The 22,484-nt window shown below is 43.0% G+C and overlaps 1 protein-coding gene across 2 annotated transcripts; it reads right to left on the reverse strand.

Annotated features, from left to right (window-relative positions):
- Positions 1-84: 84 nt before the first annotated feature.
- Positions 85-20,931, reverse strand: FBXO7 (F-box protein 7). 2 transcript variants are annotated; one of them, XM_041755597.1, is made up of 9 exons: positions 20,578-20,931; positions 16,428-16,722; positions 11,952-12,179; positions 10,708-10,849; positions 8,257-8,340; positions 5,315-5,410; positions 3,620-3,796; positions 1,696-1,733; positions 85-775 (listed from the first exon to the last, which is right to left on the reverse strand). In XM_041755597.1, exons 1-9 carry the CDS (start codon positions 20,697-20,699, stop codon positions 386-388), a joined length of 1,572 nt encoding a protein of 523 aa, XP_041611531.1. In that variant the 5' UTR covers positions 20,700-20,931; the 3' UTR covers positions 85-385. The 2 variants fall into 2 exon arrangements, with proteins under 2 accessions (XP_041611531.1, XP_041611532.1); XM_041755598.1 differs by lacking the exon at positions 20,578-20,931 and adding an exon at positions 20,376-20,514 and having other exon boundaries at positions 16,428-16,570.
- Between the last annotated feature and the right edge of the window lie 1,553 nt (positions 20,932-22,484).

The following is a 22,484-nucleotide window of genomic DNA, read 5'->3' on the forward strand; positions in this document are numbered from 1 at the left end:
CATTCTGAAATCTCCAAGTAATGTTGTGAAGCTGTTCTGAGTATTCTCTTTCTGTAATAAAAATCAAGACTGCCATGTGACTTATATGTTTTGTTTTTTTTTTAATCTGGTGCAGAACATTATCGATGAACCACCTTCATTCACTCAAGAGGGGAATTCGGGGCGGGGGTTGGGGGTGGTATAGGTCAGTAGCTATCTATTCCCAAGGTCAACCTGGTCATACAGTGACCTCTGGGCCCTACCACCCCTGGAGCTTTAAACAGATCTACTGAAAGGCCACTGTGAGTGCATGCCTCACCATCACAATCAGAAAACACTAAAGATCAGCACCCCAACAAGATGACATCAAAACCAAACAAGCTCCAGAAGTGAGATTACAAATCAATCACATGAATGGTGGCCTGCTGTCAGTTGGCCAGCCCCTGCTGGGCCTTAGGGGAAATCTGTCATTCGGGCCACCCCGCCCTGGCAAGGTGGGGCGAGGTCCCGGAAGCGGGCCAACAGGATCAAAACGTGGTCTGAGTGGAGGGAACTGGCTGGGGGTCTCCCCAGGCCCGGGAATGAGTGAATTGATGGGGTCCCCAACAAAGGGAAGTGTTAATCTTTCATCATATTCTCCACCAATAATTCCTGGCGGAAGGAGAGAGCTAGGAGGAAAAGGCCTGGGGTGCCAGGGGCTGGGGCCAAAGGGGATGGGGTGGGGCGATGAAGGCGGGAACATCATGTGGCGCGCTCTCTGAGCTTCTTTTCTTTGTTTGTACCTCTTCCTGTACAGCTGTAGAAACACAAGAACAAGATACCGTTAAGTGATCTGGATGTTTCCCCAAAGTTCCAATTTGCTTCCACTGCGCTATCTACACTTTCCTCTTCCCACACTACGAAGCAGACAAAGGAACCAGTGCACACGAGAGAACATTTAGCAGTTTCCCTCCCCACGAGTAGGTAGGAGGCTGGGCATACAAGGCTGAACCAACTGTTCTCTTCAACCACAGGGCAACCAAGCAACTGTGCCCATTTGGAGAAACACTGAGTGACCTGTACTGTAAAGGCTCTAATCCAGAGCTAACCAATACACGATTTTAGGTCAGCCTTTCCTGAACATGGAAAACATAAATATATGTTGAGAAATATCATGCCACAGAATATAAAGTTAAGGTACTGAGGGCAGGAGGAACAGCATTTAAGTTCACTTTTTCACCTAAATCATGTTCCATCTCAACTTAAACCACAACAAAAGAGAGATGCCAATTTCAGAGGCTGGCACATCTTCCTAAGGAGTAGTGCTGTGCACTGAGGACAGTCTGAGGACCCTCCAGCCCATGAGCCTCCCCGTTTCTCTCAGTCCCGTCAACATCTTGTACGACAGGCATCTGCACATCAAACAACATTCATTCTTTTCACAATGTACTATCCTAATGACTTGAACAGCCAGACAAGTCCAGCACAGAAACTCAACTTAAAATTTTTTTGCAACAGAGAAAGATAGAATGTTTTTTATTAAGTCAAGATGAAAAACAATGCTGCGATAGACTCCTTTTTCTTGAGTCTAAAAGTTAAAAACACCTTTACTGAAAATGAGCAACAAATAAAAACAGATTTCATTACATAACAAAAGTAATCAATATGCCCTTAATGTATTAACTCACTAGTTATTGCTGTGCTTATGTTAACATTAGCCTCGATATTAATACCTACTTCTTTCCAATCTGTGTCTCGAGCTCTAACAGTACCATCTATAAAGAAAAAAAAAAAAGATTTAAAATGCTTCATGCATCCAGCATTAAAGAGCAATTTTGCTTTTGTCCTAAGGAAACTGAAGCTTACGCATTCAGCACAGAAAGGAACATGAATCACTTGTTTACCACATCCTGCAGGACCTGCACCTCTTGCGCCTCACTCAAACCTCTCTTGCTGAAGGCACCGGTCACCGTTCTGTGCTCATGGGAAGTATGTGCAGGGGCACCCAGGGGACGTGGAGGAACATGAGCTGTCCCTGGCCCTCCCTGCCCCAGCAATCCCCTGCTGTGCCTCCTCCCCTGTCCCATCTGAGTGCGGCTGCTGCCTCTAATCCCGACTCTCTGTGACACCTACTGGGTGACAATCTGTGCCCATCGCAGCCCATCAGAACTACAGGGAAAGCGGACCTGAAGTTTCCTTCCGTATCTGGGTTATCTTCCCCCAACTCACAGAAGCATGATCCAAACAACTCAATATTTTTTAATATACTTATTTACTTGAAATATGTGAAATGAGGAAAAAGGAAACTCTTCAATTTAAGTCTAATGAAGAGTCTCCATAAAAGAGAGGCTTCCTGAGAAGCTATTACATGGGCATGGAAGGAAGATTTTATAAAAGTTCCAGTCCCATAACATGGTGGCCATAGGGAAATTCATTAGAAAATCTGAACCCTCGGCTTACAGACAAGCTTGTGGACCACAATCTGGAAATGAAATAGAGACTAACTGTATTTTTAACCTGAATTTGAATATGACATAAAAGGGCTTTTTTGCCTATTTTTTATCATAGACTGGTTTTTTGGTTGGTTCCTCTATATACTCTGGTCATTCTTTTCATTCTTGACTATAATTATTTTTTTAAAACTTGAGATGACACTTGCTGCCTCCTAGAACAAAATGATACTCTGAACCCTGGACTCAGGGGCATAAATAATGTCAAACAAGGACCTTAGGAATCAAGGGGGAGGACACGGAAAAACCAGGTCATTCACTTCTTTTGAAGGGAAAAAAAGGTTTTTTAACAATCCAAACGATTCTACATAATATTCCTAGTACAAATAAGGAAGGGAATCTACCCGCCAGATTTTTACAGCTGCCAAGATGGTATGTTATACATAGCACCATCATTTGCATTTTCTTGATGTGAACCACAAATATTTTTTACATTGCAACACAATATATACCTATATATACATCTACTGAAATAGAAATTTTTAACTATTTCATAAAATACATACTGATTTTTTTTAATGACCCATTACATCAATTTCATGACCCTCCTCAGAGTCAAACCAGTTTTAAAAAACACTGATATGCAGAAAAGAAATACCAGTCAGGCTTCCAGGCTTGTATCTGGGAATCTTGATACAACAGGTAAAGGGCTTTGACATTTGGGGTAACATCTCCCCATCCCCAAGTTCCACTGTCATCACTGCTGCAAAGATCACCAGGTCCCCATAAATGAGATTACATGGAAATAAAGCTTTCCCAGCAACATGCCACAGGGAAGCAAGCAGGGCTCTCTTAACTTGTGCACATGGTCACAACCATGGAAGTCATTTGGAAATGCGCCAGACCGCTAAGTCAGATATGGAGGATGGTCTAAAAAGAAAGATCAAACTTGAAATTTTTACTATCCTGAAATACTCTAGTTCATCTACTGGGCTATTTGTGTTATGGGGAACGCACACAAAAAAAAAAAAAATGGGAAGAATTTTCAAGATACAGGCAAAGTATACGAGGCTTAGAATCTTCCAATAAAGCTGTTAGGATTATTTGCAACTCTTTAAAAAAAAAAAAAAAAAGAGCCTACAACTAAAAACGTTTGGCAAGCTAAATAACTATGACCTTGGTAAGAGAGATTAGCATGTCATAACAATCACCTCGAAAATCCCGCAGATATAAACACCTCCAGAGCAGCTGGTCATTTGAAGCAATAAGGAGGTCACGACAAACCGCAGACAAAGAGAGAACAGAACGAACATCCAAAAGACGGAAGATCCGCAGCTTCAGCTCCAATGGGAGGACCACCAATCCAAATACGTCTGGCAGATTCAGGGCTACAAGGAAGAAAGGAACAGGTATCACTGAGTAAAGAACATCTGGCTCTCCCCACATAGTTATTAACAAAAGTTACCAACTTGTTCCTCAATTGGAGGGTAGTCTTCCTCACCCAAGTATGCAACACCTACAACAAACTTCAACCCCACAGCGACCAGATTGCTACTTCTAAGTCCCTTATTCCCTATTTTGGTGGAAAGACAATTTCCATATCTGTAAGACGGGTTAATAGTACTGTCTACTTCACTCAGTTGAAAATTAAATGTGTGATTACATGCAGAATTAGCAAGTACTATTATTTGAGGTCTAGCAGACTAGAAAAAAGGAAAGGAGATAAATTTCAGAAGCAAGCTAAGAAGGGAAAACAATAACATATTCCAGTCAGATGAAAATTATTATTAGCTCCTTTAAACAGATGTGATACTGTTCTCCACTAGCAAAGATAATCAAAATCAATAAAGGATTTTAAAATTCACATTTTTCTCTTCATCACCACCACCTAAAGACAATGACTGTGGTAACAACAATCTTGGCCCAGGCAACTGGAAACCTAAAATATCGCAATACACAGATAGCAGATAAAAGCCACATATCTGTATAAATCTGAAGTTACTTTCCAGCTGAAGGATTGTGGTAGACTAGGATTCTCATTTTTCTAGCCTATAATTACACTTCCTCACCACACTGCCATCAGGCTCAGCCATTTTGACTGGTTTTGTCCAGTGAAATAGGAGTGGAAGTGGCATACCACTTCCGAGCAAAAGCTTTAAGAACCAACACATGGCTGGCCCACTGGCCCTCTTTTCCCTCTGCTACAAGAAGAGTATATCCTGGAGGACTACTCCTGTGGCCACAGCTAACCCACACGCAACAGGTACATGAGTGAGAAGAGTAGGTATTTGCTTTAAGACACTGAGATTTTAAAGTATTTTTGTATTACAACACAAATAAGAGCTAGCTAATATAAAAATTTTGAATGAATTCTAAATCTCACTACAATAGCTTCATCATCTATAAAATGAGACTAAAATCTCCTTCAAAGTTGTTAGCATTAAATAAGAATGCATGTGAAATATCCAAAGTACCCATAGAGCCCAATAAATCATATTTAAAAACCTAATACCCAACTTACAGGCTATATATTATTTGTTTATTGAACGAACACCTAGGTAAGGACCAGACCCTGTGTTGGGCCATGAGAACACAAAAGTGGACAAGACCTGTTCCCTGCTCTCCAGGTATTTAAAAGCTCAAGTGGAAAAACCTCATACCGACAATATTGATACAGCAGAGGACAGGCTGCAATAAAGATACACAAGATGCTGAGGAGACACCAAGAGGGAGTAAAAACCATGTTAAGGAATTAACATTGAAGCTTAGTTGTAAAAAAGCAGAATTTCACTAGAAGGAGAAAAGAGGCAGAGGAGTCTGCCTCTATGTCAGAGTCACAAGCAGAACATATAAGCTTTTCCTACTCTTTCTAGCTGTCTGACCTGTGATCTTTTATCATCTCTCACCTTGTCGGGTAAAAGCCAGAAGAGGATACACCAGCTGGTCTTTGAAGAGTCGAGAGAGCTTCTGAAGATCTTTGTATATCTTGGCTACATTTTCCCCTAGAAGATATATTTTTAATGAAAAAAAAAACCAAAACACAAAATCAAGTGGCAAAACTTGAAATGGTATCCTCTACTTCTGCCAAACCAAAGTGGTAAATTTTCACAAATCATTCCTACACGAACAGATATGAACCAAAGTCTCTAGAAGAAGAAGAAATATATAGTGTGTGGCTCTGAAAACCAAATCTTAGATGTAAAGCTAAAAATCTCAGTTTCAAATAGCGCTGCAGGCAACTTATATAGCTCACAGGCTATAGTTATGGTAGGAAATATTGTGGGGTATGAATTGTACACACAACACAATGTCCTGAGCACCTGGCCAACTGCCCAGGTGCTAGGAGTGTATGGTGGGGGACCACTCTCCAGATTTCAGAAGGAGAATGGTATTTGTCACCTTGATGACCAGGTTGGCAACTGTGTCAAGCATTCTTCAAGCTCTCTCTCAACCTAAGTAATTCTCCCTAAGTAAGAGACAAATACTCTGACCCCCATTTTAAAAACAGGACAAGATAATGAAAGCCTGTCCAAGGCCTTACAGTAAGTGGCAGAGCAGGGTACAAAATCTAAGTCCGGCTTCCACGCACCCATTTTAGCCACCTCACTGCTACTCCAGAGTGTGTGTCACAGGTCACCAGACCTGGCATCACCTGGAAACTGTTCAGCACTACTGAATCTCAAACCTATGTTTTCATAATCAGAATCTGCATTTTCATAAGATGCCCAGATGATTCACCTGTACACTGCATGGGAAACACTGCCAAATACCACTGAAGTCCCCATTGCGGTTCCACTTATTTGTACCAGGTATACAACCTTGAACTCTCTGGCCCACATTGGCTTGCTCACCTGTCTAAAGGAGACACCACCACTGCACCAAAGACTCATTAAGATGTAAAGTGAAAAACAGATAATCAGTTTATGCCTGCTCCCCCCCCATTCTGTGACTAGCTCCTTCACTATCTCTAAGAAATAAAACACTCCTTTTAATTTGATAATGAAACAAGAAAAGATACATAGCAAAACTCTAAATCTTCACTGCATGAACTACAATCTTGACTTGAAATAAAATGTCAAGATGTTTTAAAAAATCAATTTGGTTTATGGCCTTTATTCATGTGTGAAAACTGACCTTTTTAAACAAGTTTTTCCTTCAGTTATTTATTATAAAAGTAACTGGGAACTTATAAATAAGTATATATGAAGTACACTATTATAAACCACAATAAAAAGTAATTAAAATGACTTGTCAAATGAGCAGCGCTATATAACCTTACCCAACATAAAAGTACTATATTAAAAATATTTAATTAATACAGTCAACTTACTGTAATAGAACAGTATTAATTTTCTTCTTCCCCTTCACTTCCTGTCTCTTTAACAGAAACCAGATAAGAAATATGAATCTGAACTACATTCCTATAAAAGTTTTCTTTAAAAATAGGCTCAGGAGTCAAATCTATTCCAATCTTGAATTCCACCATTTATTAGCTCTATGACCTTGAAGTAATTTAACCTCCTCTAGACATGTCTGCTAATCTGTAAAATGCACATAATAACCTCTGCTATTGTGGAGTGTAGCGTATTTCTACTCTCAAAGCAGGTCCTCCCTAGTGTCAGAGGAATATAGCATTGTGGCCAAGGAATTTCAAGTTTTTCTGGTCCCAAAGGTAAGACCATCTTCAGAGCTTTATCAGTCTAGTTTATACATCTCCAACAGGGGCAGCATCATGCACAATGGGACAAGAACTGGTTCTTAAAGGGCAAACAAAACAAAACAAAACAAAAGCCCTAGCTCTACCATTGGTTTGACCCTCCAAAGGACCACAGTACACAAATGAAAACACAGTCTATCTATGGTATTAAAATTTGGGAGAGAATAGATGGAGGATGAATTTTCTACAAAAGCTCCTCAGGGAATTGATCATGAAAAGAGGGCTGAGAAAACACTGGTCTAGTTTGATGTTACATGTTCAGAGACCATTATAAACATGTATCTGCCCATCCCGCTTACCCATCAGTTTGGGTTCATGGAGATTCATGGAACTCATGGCCCGAAGTCCCCAAGGAACCAACAAAAGTAAGTCTCTAGAACTTCAAAGCAAAGACCTAGATCTAGGCAGCCTTCTCTCAAGGACACCGCTGTTACTGCCACCACCCCAGGGCACCACCCTATGCCACATCTGGATTTTAAAACCCTCTTAAATTTACTAGGAGAATGAAATGGAATTGCATCTGTCAAGGCGCAGGTCCAGCATAAAACGAGCACTTAAAGATGTGAGTTTCCCTCTCATGTCCTCTCCTTCAACTGCCTACCTGCATCTCATCCTTGGATTTAACTGAAAAAACAAAACTTGTCTCTGCATTTATTAATAATCTTATAGGATACAAGCAAAACTGTGCCTAGAATGGCAACTTCTCGTAAAGTTCCAATCTGATCAAACAGCAACCAAGTCTATGCTGGTTTAAGCCAACATTCTGAGTAGTTTTTCCTCCAATCATCTTCACTAATGACGGTGCACTGTACAAATTCCACAAAACACAGATCCTCTCCATATTGGTTAAATATGATGCTGGAAAAATCCAAAGATTAATTCAGAAATTAGGAATATCAGCATAGTGTGGGATGAATTACATACTTCTGTCATTCCATAATGGCAATATAAATATAACCCAGCACTCCAAGACTCTAAGAAAAGCAGGGAAGAAATAGATACTCTGCAACATGTCTTAAATTTGCTTTAATCTCATTCAGAAAGTTTCAATCTCTCAGACATTTCCTTTCAGGTGTTCTAAAGTGAGCATCTCAAAGCTTCATCCCCAAAGTTCAATCATGCTTTTCTTACCTGGTTCTGCTCTGCAAATAAATGATTCTGGCAGCAGCTGCAATCTTTTCACACTTCTGAGCTCAGTGTTGATCTTTAGAGTAGCTGTAAATAAGGAAAAGAGAGACACACAATTCTTGTCAGTTCATTAATGGCCTTCATGTTTTAGCATGGGTTTGCATTTCCCTGTCCCAACATACAAAGGACACGTTACAGAAAACAAAGTGCTCTATGTTTATTTCCTTCCCTCACAGCAAAGTGTAAAGCTGCTATCACATCAAGTAAAATCACTCTAAAACACCTTTAAAAAACTAAAGTATGGGGTGCCTGGGTGGCTCAGCAGTTGAGTGCCTGTGTTCAGCTCAGGGTGTGATCCTGGAGTCCCAGGATCAAGTCTCACATCGGGCTCCCTGCGTGGAGCCTGCTTCTCCCTCTGCCTGTGTCTCTGCCTCTCTCTCTCTCTCTGTCTCTCATGAATAAAATCTTAAAAAAAAAAAAAAACTAAAGTATGCACCCTTTATATAAAACCCAATAGGTATTACCAATAGCACCTTATTAGTAACTTAAAGATATACAGCAAGGTTAGTAAGAGGCAGTGAAACATAACAAATCCATTACTTCTAACAAAGTCACTAAAAACTCCACTTATTTTTTTATTTAACCCTTGGCAATAAATCTTTCCTTGTTTATTAAAAGAATCCTGCTAAGTTTTCACATCATCTTTCTAGACCCAAAGGACCAATCTTCTTGACATCACCAGAGGGTTCAAATGTTAATCATATATACAAAGGCGCACTTCATCTCATTCCATGAAAGGCCAGTGATGTGCTTATGCACATGTGCCCTGAGCAGGAGGTCCTGGGTGAAGGAAAGACTTATGGACACACTGCTCCTTTTCAAAGAATCAAGCCTGGAGTGGCTGGCTGCCACACAAGTCTGCAAGTAGCTGATGTGCCAAGAACAGTAAAAGAACAAGATAACAGAAACTAAGAAACCATGGAGAGATCTAGCAGCCATTCGCTTTATGTTACAGATTCTGACACCAGTGAAGAGAGGCTATTACCCACGATGTTCAAGTGCTTTTCTAAGAAACAGAGGCAAAAATGAGCATGAGCACCTCCCATGTACTGCTGGGTAGCTTCAGCCTTGCAGTTATGATGGGATGCAGCAGAACAACGGGGAGGCAGAAACTACTGACGTTCCGTGTTAAGAACTCCCAGTGGGAAGTTTCACTTGCTCACTGTGATGAACACTGAGGAGACAGAACTAGTCCTCCTGCCACTGGAAAGTCACATCCTGACAAATGGGGATACCACCAAAGCTGTTAAAGCTGTTCAAATCTGAGACTTGAAAGGAACATTTCAAAGAATCTAGTTAGTGATTAAAGGGAAGTAGCAGAAATCACATCACGAGGGACCTGGAACTATCTTTCATTTCAAAGATCAAGACAGTTTAGGATGATGGTTTTCAAAATAAATTTTTGCAGAACAAACATTTTTCAAACAAAATTTTACAAGAGACCTCAATAAATGCAACAGACAAACGTGGTGCTGCTCCAGGTTCAAGTGGCAATACGGGGTCTCCTAAGCCGCCTCCTCCAACTCAGCAGAACCAGTAGCTGCTGAGACCAGGGGCTAAGGTGTATGGAAGCAACTGCCTTTGCTCCATGAAAGGTGAGCTCTCCTGGAAAATTGAAAATGCAGTCATTCCAATCTCACCATACTATCTTATCCAGCTTAGGGGATAAACCTTAAAAATCAAAGCAGAGCAGAAAAAAAAAAAAAAAAGGGGCAGAGCAGAAAGGAAAGATTCCAGTCACTCCGCTAGCTCTCCAGAATGTGTGATTATGGGATCGTTCCACAGATCACGGGTAGATAGAGACTTCTGATGGCATCGAGCTAAAATGAAATACAAAAATGGAATGCACAGCAATCCCTGTGAAACTGCCAATATAAAAGAAAACTACACAAAGCAACTACTCAGAGTGACCTTCCTGATGGCGTGGGTGTGGGGGACAAGCACACACACACTAAGGCAGTGCTTAGCTGTGTTTGTAAGCATCACTGTTCAGAGACAGGATCAAAAGTGATCCCCACTCAATCACCTCTTACCACCTCTCTCAGCTCCAGACCTCGGTCAAAAAAATAAACATAAAGTCATCCACAGGCAGACAGAGCCCATATGTGATAGATCATCTCATTCCGATGATTACAACACCCCCTGAAGCAAAAGCATCACAAGGGTATAGCTGAAGGGCATGGCTGCCCTGGGAGAGAAGTCTGCCGGACTGAACATCAACCCATGTATCCTATGACCTTTCAGACTCGTGTTATCAGCGGCCTAGGGATTAAGAGCCAGGAAAAACTCAACTAGATCACGACAGCCAGTCACTGAAGCAGCCAGAAGATGTCTGGAGAGGAACAGGTAGGTCAGCTCTGTAAACTGACAACCGTGGCCATGCCATCCAATTACCATTTATGACAATCAGCGTTCCCAAAGGCACACAGGTGAGAGCAGCAGAGCCGCCCTCGCAGAGAGGATGCGTGTACTGCAGCTTATACACACCACCTGACTTCCAGTTCTCAGGCATGGACAGAGCTTTAGCCTCAGTCCCCTGGGGAATGAAATGAAAGAAACAAATAATGAGGAAAAGTATTACTCTCATAAAGACTAAAAATCCAAGAGGCCCCTAACTTGTCTGGAAATAAGCATTCCATACAGTCCCCTTAATAAAGTTTGTCAAATCATTACTATCGTTAGTAAAATTTTGATAGAAAAATGAGACAGGGATTGATTTCTCTCTTTAAAGACTCACATCTCTGCCCAGCAAAGCCCTATCATTATTCAAGACCTACAGCTCAAAGATCATTTTGTTTGTGAGGCCTTTAAAAAAAAAAATCCTGTTTGTCATTCTCTTCTACACCCTAACATTCTGTTCATACTCCTATTGCTACACACTTCTATTATGTTAGAATACATCATATTTTTCTTTTTATTTGTTTCTCTCCCCCGCTTACAGACTCCTTATATCCTGATTTCCCAGCTCAGAGCACTTGAGGCTGCGGGTGTTCAATGATCACTGAATTGCTCTACAGCTCTGTTACTCATAACATGGCCCACAGACCAGCAGCATCACTACTGTGTGGGCATATGCAGAGGCTCAGGCTTTATCCTAGACTTACTACAGCAGAATATGCATTAGTAAGATCCCCAGGTATCCTCAGGCACACCGAGACACTCTGTTCTCCTCCATGACTCTGTGGCATCCCAAATACACAGATATCTGTCCTAGAATTTAACCAATATAGTATGACAGATTGTAAACTGCCTCTCTCCCCCACTCCTGGACTATAAGCAACCTGAGAGCAGGGACAAAAGCACTGCATCTGTCACTGGAGATACTTACCAAATGGAAAATGAATGAATGAATGAATGAAAGAAAGAAAGAAAGAAAGAAAGACCCTCTCCCTCAATTAATCTTACTAGATTACTGGCAATTCAAAGCCATTAACATCAGAAATAACTCAGTGAGCCATCCATGTACACATGCCCATCCCAGTCTTGACCCACAGTTTTACTACATGTTATCCTACATCATCTTTTGTCTTTAATACAGAACTCTAGAATACCACAGTACCCCAGTGATGTTTATTAATACATCACCATTCCCAACGAGAAACGCTAATAAGACATTTGATTTCTGCTCATAGTCTCACCTGAGGTATGTAACCTGACTCCAACATGAGAAGATGTATCGATATTATCAAGGCATCATTGGGATTAGAGCAGTCAGCTGACTGATACAGGATCTCTAATGAATGTGGCACTTGCCCTTCCACCGATTCACTGCAGAGCATCGGTTCCAAGGGAAAGACACCTGTGCCCTCTTCCATATCCACAACATCTTGAACTGACCCAGCTTCAAAATTCTGACTAGGTCCCGACTGAAAAAGATAACAAAAAGTGTGAATTCATTAAATAGACTTTTATTTTTACACAGTTTACATTGTATCCTAAAGTGAACTCAAATGAGTACTCAAAGTCAAAGCACATTATTAGTTTCAGAAATGGGACACATTTTAAGTGAGCCCTCCTAATTATGAGCCAGCAATCTACTCCTCCATCTTGAATTCCCTATCTCCATTAATTCTGGCCAGTATGCCAAAACCTGGAAATCAACCTAGCCTTCTCCCTCCACCATACTAAACTCCACCTCCCACGTGACTGGTCTTCAAAGTTCCACTGAATCTACCTCCTAAACATCCCTAGAATCTGCCCAACTATTCCCCAATGGTACTTAAGACTCTACCTCCTGGCTTCCAGTAGCAGCCTCCCCAAGTATCCCCGACTCCACTTGGTTTTCCAACATATTCCATCCACTGCTGCCAGAGTTTTTGACAATTAAGAATCCAACTATGTCGCATGTCCCAGCTTAAAATTTCCCAGTATTTCCCCAATGCAGACAGCAGCATTTCCCGAAATTGTGCCTTGGAATGTAGCCCTAGATGTCCTCAGGAAAAGAGTTCTATAATCAACTAGGTTTGGAAACTGCTACATGCTACAGCACTGAACCTCACCCTCCGTATTCACAAAATACACAGTGGCATTACAGAGCTCTGACAAGTCCAATCCCAATAATGTGTGCATCATACTTAGCCAAGAACCACCACACTCCTTCCTCAATGCTCAGCATCCCCATAACACCTTCACAGACAACATGCTGACCAAACGCAGGCCTAGAAAATGAAGTCCAAACTGCTAAACCTCCTTAGCATACAAGGCCTTTTATCACTTCATCAGGTCCCTGCTCTGTCAAGCCCACTTCCTGCCAGTCCCTTCCTTCCCATGCCAGCATTCCCCACCTCTGCAAAAGAGGTAGTACAGACTACCAACCTGCCTTGCAAACGCCTTAGCTACTGCACACTGCATTGCACTTTCCTGATCACACATCTACATCCCACCAGGACTGCAAGCTTAGAAAGGAACAGACTACATGTCACCCACTTTTGCAGACCCAGTACAGTATCTGGCACATAGTAGGTGCTCAACAAATGCTTGCTGCACCAATATTAAGGACAGTATCTCACAATTTCCTAATGGTTTTGTTTTCAGTGTCTTCTCATTTGCACCATACAAAAATTCTATAAAACAGGCAAGTCAACTGATGCCTTTTTAAACATGTTTCAATGGTGACTCAGATTTAAAAACAAAATCAAGTTTACCAGCTAATAAAAACCTGAAATGAACCAAAATCTCCAGATTGGCAGTTCAGGCTTTCAGACACAATATGCTGCTTCAGTAAGACTGTTACCTATATTAATTTTGCTCAGATTTGTTTCTTACTCATGTGCTCCAACTTGATATAAAACACATGTATCTTCTCTTTAAGTTCACATTTCCATTAAAGAAGGGGCAGAGGAAATTAAAATTATGTAGGATTAACGAAAGGGTGGCTAAATTTATAGGAGCAAGAGGCTGGTCTTCTGAAATCCCTGAGGACCTAACCCTTACTGGCTTATGGAAAAGCTTAAAATTCATTTGTTAAAACCTAGAGGCCAATGAGAATTTGTACTACCCAGAAAGGAAGCTCTATCATATTTCTGATAGAAACTACTTATTAAAACCATTTAACACTTAAATTATGAAGTATGTAAGCTCTTTGCTTCTTACTTACCTACTCTACCTAACTTTTGGCTATTTGCTACTTACAGTTGTGTAGGAGACAATATATGTGGAAAAAATACTAAAAAAAGAGTTACTCTAAACTAATAATGCCATGGGAGGAAGATATCAGAATCCCCTGGTGGGCTTATCAAACCTTACTCCCTCTCCACGAGAACCACTGACATTCTGAGCCATTCTGATATAAATATTTATCATATTCTTCATGCATGTGGAATGGGAGAAAAATGTTCAACACCACCTCTCTAAACAGATCATTTGTCATGTTATTTACAAATGATAGAACAAGTAATTAAAATTAAGTTTAGGGTTAACATTAGGGTCTGATACCAGGCTATCCCTTTCTCCATTAAAGACTCAACAAGTACTAAGAGAATCCCCAAATGTATGAAATAAGAAAATTAATTTACACTTAATTAAAAGAGTAAAATTTTCCTATTGCTTCTAGTTTTACCTATTTTCCTTTACTAATACTTCATTCTACAATTAGCGGATCTCTGTTTCAAGCACTTAATGTATACTTATGAGATTTCAAACTCACCTTCCACACTAAGATTTTACAGTCACCCTATACAAGTCTTAGAATACAAAACATGCTTTTAAAATTGAAATGACTAACCTGAAGCAACATTAATTTCTCAAAATTTTCCAAAAGGAAACTAGTAAAATAAATGTCACAGTGAAAAGTTCTTACAGGACATTTTACAAGTACACAAAGGTAAAAGGAATGGACCCTTCTACCAGAATATCTGAATGAGTTTATCAGCAAAGAAGATTTAGAAATTTAATTTAAATATGTGCCTAAATATTCTATTACTTATTCCCTAGATTCCCTCCATGAACAGAAAAATGGATACATAATAAATATTTTTAAAAAATCATAAAAACATTTTGAGCCTTATAAAGACTTTTTAAATCATTTAATCTCTCTGGATACATTATTTAAAATCTCTGAGACACCTGAATCAGTTAAATGTCTCTCGATTTTGGCTCAGGTCATGATCTCAGGGTCACAAGACCGAGCTCCACACTGGGCTCCGACCGAGCTCCACACTGGGCTCCACACTAGCTAGGCATGGAGCCTGCTTATTAAGATTCTCTTTCCCTCTTCCTCTGCCCCTCCCTGCCCCTGCTTCAGCGTGCGCAGTCTCTTAAAAAAAGAAAGAAATCTTGACATAGATGATTTTCATACTTTACCAATCTTTTAAAAAGTGTTTCTTAATATCTGTCCTGTACTTAATGCCATGACAGCACAATGCATACTTATACTCACAAATGTTTAAGGTCTGAAAGAAAGAAACTAAGCTGAAGTGATAAGTATACACAAAAAAACAATGAACACAACAGCACAGTCTTAAAAACTAAATAATACGTGTGATCATTTGTTCCATACCAGAAATAAAAAGCTTTGAAATCAATTGCCTAGTAAGCACCAAGGCAATAAGGATCATCAATACAAAGAAATGAGACAGTCCCTGGGCTGTGGCTGACAAGACCTTGGAAGATGGGCAGAGAAAGGAGAGGGAGGAAAGGCCATGCATTCCCAGCTGGGGGATAGCAAGAGCAAAGGCATGAAACAGTGGGTAGGCTGTGTGTGTGTGTGTGTGTGTGTGTGTGTGTGTGTGTGTGTGTGCGTGTGTGTGCGCGCGCGCGCGCGCACGCCATTGAGAACATATGAATGTGCTGGTTGGTACGGGGAAAATGATAAAGGAGTCTGACTGGAGATGATAGTTCACTGGCGGGAAGAACACAAACTAGCCCCAAAAAACCTTAAAAATTGGGTACAGGAAGAGAGGCAACATTTTCCTCCTAAGATGATAGGGTTAAACACAGACAGGTCTTTTTCAGCTCAAAAATTATACGCACAGGTAGAATCAGTGACATAGTTATGGGACAAGCAAGGGAACCACATAATCAAAACTGTGCAGGGAAAACTTGAACACAAAAAGCAGACTGAAGGACAGACATTGGAAGCCTGGAATGGAAAGGCAAAACTGACATGGCTTGTTAAGAGGTTGGATATAAGGCATCAAAAATCACTCCAGGGTGTTAAACTCAAGGAAAACAGTGGTGCCACTGACAGAATGGCTGGTTTGAGAAGAGAACATTAGTTCATATTTCCAAATTGATGTTGGCACAAACGGTGAGACAGCAGTGCTTAAAATCCAGGTATAAATGTCCTGCAAATAATTTGGAAATAACTGGACTCTAGATAGCCTGAACAGACAAGAGTGGTGAGGCTGGGAATCACGAGCTCATAGGCAGCAAAAGGAGCCAAGGGACAATTTATCTGAAGGAGAAAAGGTCTGAACGAAATAAACAGGTAAAACCTGGGTTCTCTCGAATGGCAGTCAAGTAATGGTCCAGGCATTTAGCAGTTTAAAAATTTCTACAAGACTATAATCTACAATCTACTACTAATAATTATCCTGACTGATAGAGAATCCAACTGAGGTATTCAAGTATGCTTTGTCAACCACCTCATTTCTCATTTTGCTATTAATACCTACCATATTGTCATCATTCCAGACATCAGTTTGGGCTGCCTGTCCTTGGAATGAATTACTGGGCTGTTCATTCTGTATGCTGGACCCATTGGAGCTGGCGGCCAAAGAAGGTGGGTCATTATTCTGGAGTGAGGAATGCTCTGAATCTGTGGATGAAGGTAAATTAGGTGCTGGAATGGCATCTTCAAGAATCAAACATATCAAGTCCCCAGAAACAATCCCATATGAAGCCAAGGTCTCTTCGTCTCCAGTGAGGGCATCCTTGTTGTTCAATGTGATTGCAAACCGGGTATCAGAACTGCCAAGAAAGATGGATAAGGATAGTAAGAGCTACCTACCATTACCTGGGAATATACGTAAGGTACATGTTATGATCCTGGGAGAATAAAATAATGAAAACAAAAATAAAAAAGAAGCCAAGGCTTTACAAAAAACTATCAAAATTATTTGTTCTTAGCACCACATTCCCTGGGTTATAGATCTCTAATGGCTACAATTCTAGCCTGGGGGACACAATATGGTAATTCTCTATCATTAATCCATCCATGTTCTCGTCAATTCTAACATACATATTTTACATCTTTTGTAATTATGCTATCTTCAAAACAGGGACGCTTCTTAAAATTGATGACAAAAAAAAAATTGATGACACATCACAGCTTAATTGCCAGCATTTTCCCCTTTAGCATTACATAAAACAACATACATCTTAAGACTGACAGCAGTTTAAGATTCAGTCAATGAAATATAGCTCTTTTAAAATACAAATCACATCACATCATTCCTCTGCTGAAAATCCTCCAAGGCTTCTATTTTGAAACCGGAACAGAATCTTTAACATGGCCTCCGACACTTACCATGTGACCCTTCCCCAGTGCTCCTACCACATCCACTCCGTCCCCTCACTCACTGTTCTCTGCCAATATAAGCTTTCTATCCCTTCTTCAAAACAAATCAACCTCACTGCAGCCTCTGGTCCTCAGCATTTGCTCTTCCAGATCTTCAAAGGACTGACTCTCATCATTCCAGTAATTCAAATACCACCTCTTCTGATATTCCTTCCACCTAGCCTCCGTCACTCTATTCCACTCTCATGTTTTAGTTTTATTTTAACATCACTGTTTAAAAATTCCCTATTTATCATCTCTTCTCCACCCCCACCACTAGAATTTAAATTTTTCATAAGGTCGTTATCTGTCCAGTTCAAAACTGTATCTCCCGCTCTTGGCAAATATTTGTGGAATAAATGCAACCAACAGGGCACCTGGGTGGCTCAGTGGTTGAGCATCTGCCTTTGGCTCAGATCGTGATCCTGGGGTCTTGGGATCAAGTCTCTCATCAGGCTCCCCATAGGGAACCTGCTTCTCCCTCTGCATGTGTCTCTGCCTCTCTCTCTCTCTCTCTCTCTCTCATGAATAAACAGATAAAATCCTCAAAAGAAAAAAAAAAAACCTGCAACCAACAAACATCAGTTGGTAAGATGGAAATGAAACTGAAATAAGGGCTCCCTAGTCAATGTATTTACAGGACAGTCAGCTATGTCTCTTCCAAAACACTAGACCCATGTCCAAGATAAATACTAACAATCACAAAAACATGAGTATATAGAGGACCGAGTATAAATGCATCCCTCCCACTGTTAAGTACAAGGTTGCCTTTGTTACTGATAACCAGTTATGTATGATGTCTTTTGTAATGACAACAGCACAAATCCCAAAGTCCACTGCTAAACAGGAGCTCAAATTAGCCTGAAACAAACTCTCCTCCCTTCCACATCATAGGCTCTCTGATTTGAGGGAATATCCATCATTTCATCACATAGTGGTGCGGAGTAATTAACAAACCACTGCACATTTTATAAGACACTTAGACTCAGCAATGCTAACTTCATTAACTTTTTGAGAGGTTAACCAAGGATTTGAAAATCATGTTCTGTTTATTCTTGCAATGCTGCATTTTCAAAAGTACGCAAAATAATTCATTTTCTTTCACATGTAAAAATACTTTTTCTTACCAATTAAAGTGTCTTTGGTAGAGAAATTACTAAAATTTTAGAAACTACTCCTGCTTATTAGGAAATAAATAGTTATGCTTCTGTTTTCAAACCCATGAATAAATGCTGAAGATGCCCCCCCAAAAAACACTATCCCAAGAGAAAAATGTCTCATATGAACTATGTGTTTATGGATCATCTGTCACAGCAAAAGGTTTTTTTTTTTTTTAACAATGTTAATACAATGTTCATCCAAACAACTACCTGTAGAAAAGCTTAAGAACCATATAATTAATAAAAATGCTGGCCTTCCCTCCCCATTTAGGAAAAGGGAAGAGCTACTTCTAAAGTAACATATAACTTTCCAGTGGAGGGGTTAAAAACTGGTTTTCTCAAACTGAAAAAAAAAAAATTCAAATTCATCAGAAAATGCTATCTTAGAAACACCAGGCCTTTAAAAAATATTCATGTCAGACCCAGATCCACTTGCTCAGTGAAGACACTTTAAAAATAATAGTGTCCTACCGTTGTATTTTAAAACTACCCATTTATTATAAAGTGAACATATTTTCAGAAGAATGAATTTACTTTCAGAAGCTGAAGCTTACATTCCTTCCAGTTAACCAGCCTCAACTATAAAAACAAACCCAAAGGAGAAACTAACTTGGGCTCTTAAACAGTCCTTTCAGGAGTGCCCTTAATTAAAAAAAATATTAATACACATACATACATATGAAAAAATGTTTCATTTTATTTTTTTAATTTATGATAGTCACAGAGAGAGAGAGAGAGGCAGAGACACAGGCGGAGGGAGAAGCAGGCTCCATGCACCAGGAGCCCGACGTGGGATTCGATCCCGGGTCTCCAGGATCGCGCCCTCGGCCAAAGGCAGGCGCCAAACCGCTGCGCCACCCAGGGATCCCTGAAAGAATATTTGAAAAAGAAGGTCCTTTTGAGATTTCTGGTGGGGTAATGACATTAACATACAAAATGCTTAGGCTTACCACCAAGAAATAACAATAGGCGTGTCACTTAATACAACACCTAACAGTTAAAATCTCATTTTTAATTTGGAGAAAAAACAGGCTTACTTTTAATATAGTGCCTTAACCAGAAAAACCAAAGGTGACAAGTTCATAACATGGCCTCATTTTATTCTATTCCCTAAAAATAAAGTCAAAATCTATAAAAGTCTCAGAAAAAGGATCCACTTAGGGGCACCTGGGGGGCTCAGCGGTTGGCGTCTCCCTTTGGCCCAGCTCGTGATCTCGGGGTGCCCGGATCAGTACCGCACCCGGCTCCCCGCAGGGACCCTGCTTCTCCCTCTGCCTGTGTCTCACGAATAAATAAAATATATTTTTTTAAATCCGCTTAATTAACAGAAAGGTTTTTTTTGAAGAATTCACCTAAAAAGCCCTAGGACTACCCTTTTGTGTCCTCAGCACACTCAAATGCCAAATTCGCTCGCTCAGTATGCGAAGGGGTCCACGCTTAGCTTTGTCCCCCTGCCCCCAGACTGTCATCCCCGGAAAACACTGTGGAAACAAAGTCTCATTTGCAGCCCCATTAAATTAATAGCGGATTCCGGTCCTTGACTTCTCAACGTCGCCGCCCCCAAACTGCAAGCCCTCCAGGGTCACCCCAAGACCCACGTTTACCTTAGTTTTAGCAAAAAAGCAACAGCTGGGCCGGGGAACCAGAAGCTCCCGCAGCACCCACACCCCGAACCGGGTCCCACCGCGGCCGCGCACGCGCACGCGCACGCGCCCGGCGCAGCCTCCAGCCGGCTCCCGGCGGCCTCGGAGCGTGGGCCGGTCCCTAACTTCGGGAACTTTCCTGACGTGTTCCCCGGCACCCTGCGACCCCACCGAGCCCGGGAAAGTCCCCCCGGAGCCGAGCCCCCGCGCCCCGGCCGGTCCCCGGCTTCCTCTGCGGCAGAAACGAAAGCGACGGCTCACCCTGCAGGGGAACCGGGTCCCCGGGACGCCGGGCCATGTCGGCCGCAAGCCGGGGGCCGCCGAGCCGCAGCGCCCGCGCCCGCGCCGCCCGGGCCTCCGCGCGTCACAGTCCCGCGGGCCCTACCCCCGCCGCCCGCCGCCCCGCCTCACGTGACCGCCCGCCGCAGGCGGGGAGCCCCCCCGCGCCCCGCCCCCCGCCTACCCGAAGCCCCAGGTGGGCAGCAGGGCCTGGCTCAGGTGCGCGCGCAGCTGGCCCAGCGTCGGCTCGGCGTCGGGCAGATCCAGCGGCCAGGTCCGCTTCTGGAGCCGCACCCGCAGCTTCATGGCGGCGGCCGGAGGCCCGGGGGCCCCGGGGGGGGGCGGCGACTACCGGAGCCGCGAGGGCGCTGAGGAGGAGCGGAGAGAAGGCCCCGCCACGGCCCCTGCCGGCCGGTCTCTGGAACAGGAGCGCCTGCCCCTCGCGTGAGGGCGCCCCCTGGAGCCCACCCCGCGGGCGGGCGGGTGGCGGGCGGCGGGCGGCCCCCGCCCAGCCCCGCGGCTCGGCGTTCTGCGATCGATGACTCGGCGCGCAACGGCGCCGCCTGGGCGTGAGGGGCTGCAGTGCGCAGGTGCCGCGGCCGCCACGCGGGGCGGGGCCGGGGGCGGGGGCGGGGGCCGGGGGGCGGGGCGGCCCCTCCGCGGCCGGGGCTGTGCCGGCTCCTCCCAGGCGGCCGTGGAGGACGTTCCGCCGAGGGCGCGGCTGCGGGGTGCGTGGCTCGCGGCTCCGCGGGCTCAGGCGTCCCGGGCTCGTACCGCGTGCGCTCCGCGGCGCTCAGCTCCAGCCGCGCGCCTCGGCTCTGAGAAGCCTGCGGTGGAGCCCAGGCTCTGCTCGTCTCCTCGTGTTACAGCAAAATATGAAACAGCTTGTGGTCCCCTGATCTGTGTCGGAGACGAGAGGAGTAGTCTGTTGCACAGCAATCACCCCAAAGCTTAGCAGCGTAAAACTACGAATATTAATTGCCCCAGAGGTTCTGTATGGGCACGGCTGGGTGGGTGGGTCTGTCTTGGTCTCTGGAGATTCCAGGCAAGATGTAGGCCAGGGCTGCAGTTACCTGAAGCCTTGACTCAGGCTGGAGAACCTGCTTGCAGGAGAGCTCCCACGACTGTGGGCGGGAGGCCTGGTTTCCACGGCGTGGGCCTCTCCGTAGGGCCAGTGGAGTGTCCCCGCGACATGGCATCTGGCCTCCCCCATAACACGTGGTCCCGAACCACCGAAGCAGGAGCGGCAATGTCTTGTGCTCTAGCCTCGGAAGTCAGGCACCACCACTTCTGTCATTAGAGCCAACCCTTCAGTGTGGGAGGATCAACCCAAGGGCATGAATAGCCCTGGACAGGGATCACTGGGAGCCGCCTGGGAGAACCCTACCCTGGGGAGTCGGACAACAATGATGATAACTTAGGGAATGGTCAGATTTCATCCTTGTATGCTAGCCATTGTCCAAATCATTATTAGAGTTGAATGAAGTTTCTCCCAGTAGGTGGCAGTACTTGTCCACGTCCTGATCTTCAAACAGGTATTGAACACCTACTTTGGGCCAGGGATTATTCCAGGTGCCTGGGGACTCAAAGAATGAGTGCAGAGTTTACAGTTGAATGAATCAACTCTTGTAGTAGAGTGTAATGATTTTTTTTTATTATAAGGAACAATACTGAGGGGTGGGGTACATACAGAAGAGTGATTGTGCCCCTAAATTCTTTAGTGGCAAAGCAATATGAGATTAAGGAAGGGTGGTAGGAGCAGGGTGGCTCAGTGTGACCAGAGGGAAGGACACAGTGGGTACTTTTCCAGATAAAGCTGTGAGCTAAGCAAAGGATTTGAGACACATTCTAGAATGTATGGGAAGCCAATGGAGAGTTTTAAGCAGGGGATTCTTTATCGGGTTTCTTGGTTCTGAGCAATAGAGACTGAGTCTGGCTGACTAACAGGCTGACTAACAGGCAACGTGTTCAAAAGGATACCGGATAGCTCCGGGAATTCTGTGAAGGACTAAAGAAGTGGTTCCAGGCTAATCCAGGAGTGAAACTCAGAACCACGCTGAAGAACTGGCCTGGTGAGGAAACTACCCTGAC

The sequence above is a fragment of the Vulpes lagopus genome, chromosome 5 (genome assembly GCF_018345385.1).
Source record: "Vulpes lagopus strain Blue_001 chromosome 5, ASM1834538v1, whole genome shotgun sequence".
Classification (NCBI taxonomy): domain Eukaryota; kingdom Metazoa; phylum Chordata; class Mammalia; order Carnivora; family Canidae; genus Vulpes; species Vulpes lagopus.

Excerpts from the sequence above, each read along its gene's own strand:
- FBXO7 (XM_041755597.1), bottom strand. The coding sequence starts at position 20,699 with ATGAAGCTGCGGGTGCGGCTCCAGAAGCGGACCTGGCCGCTGGATCTG. Across the intron at positions 16,723-20,577 it reads CTGCCCACCTGGGGCTTCGG|TTCTGATACCCGGTTTGCAA; the intron begins GTAGGCGGGGGG and ends CTTTCTTGGCAG. Across the intron at positions 5,411-8,256 it reads TATTTGCAGAGCAGAACCAG|GGGAAAATGTAGCCAAGATA; the intron begins GTAAGAAAAGCA and ends TATATCTTCTAG.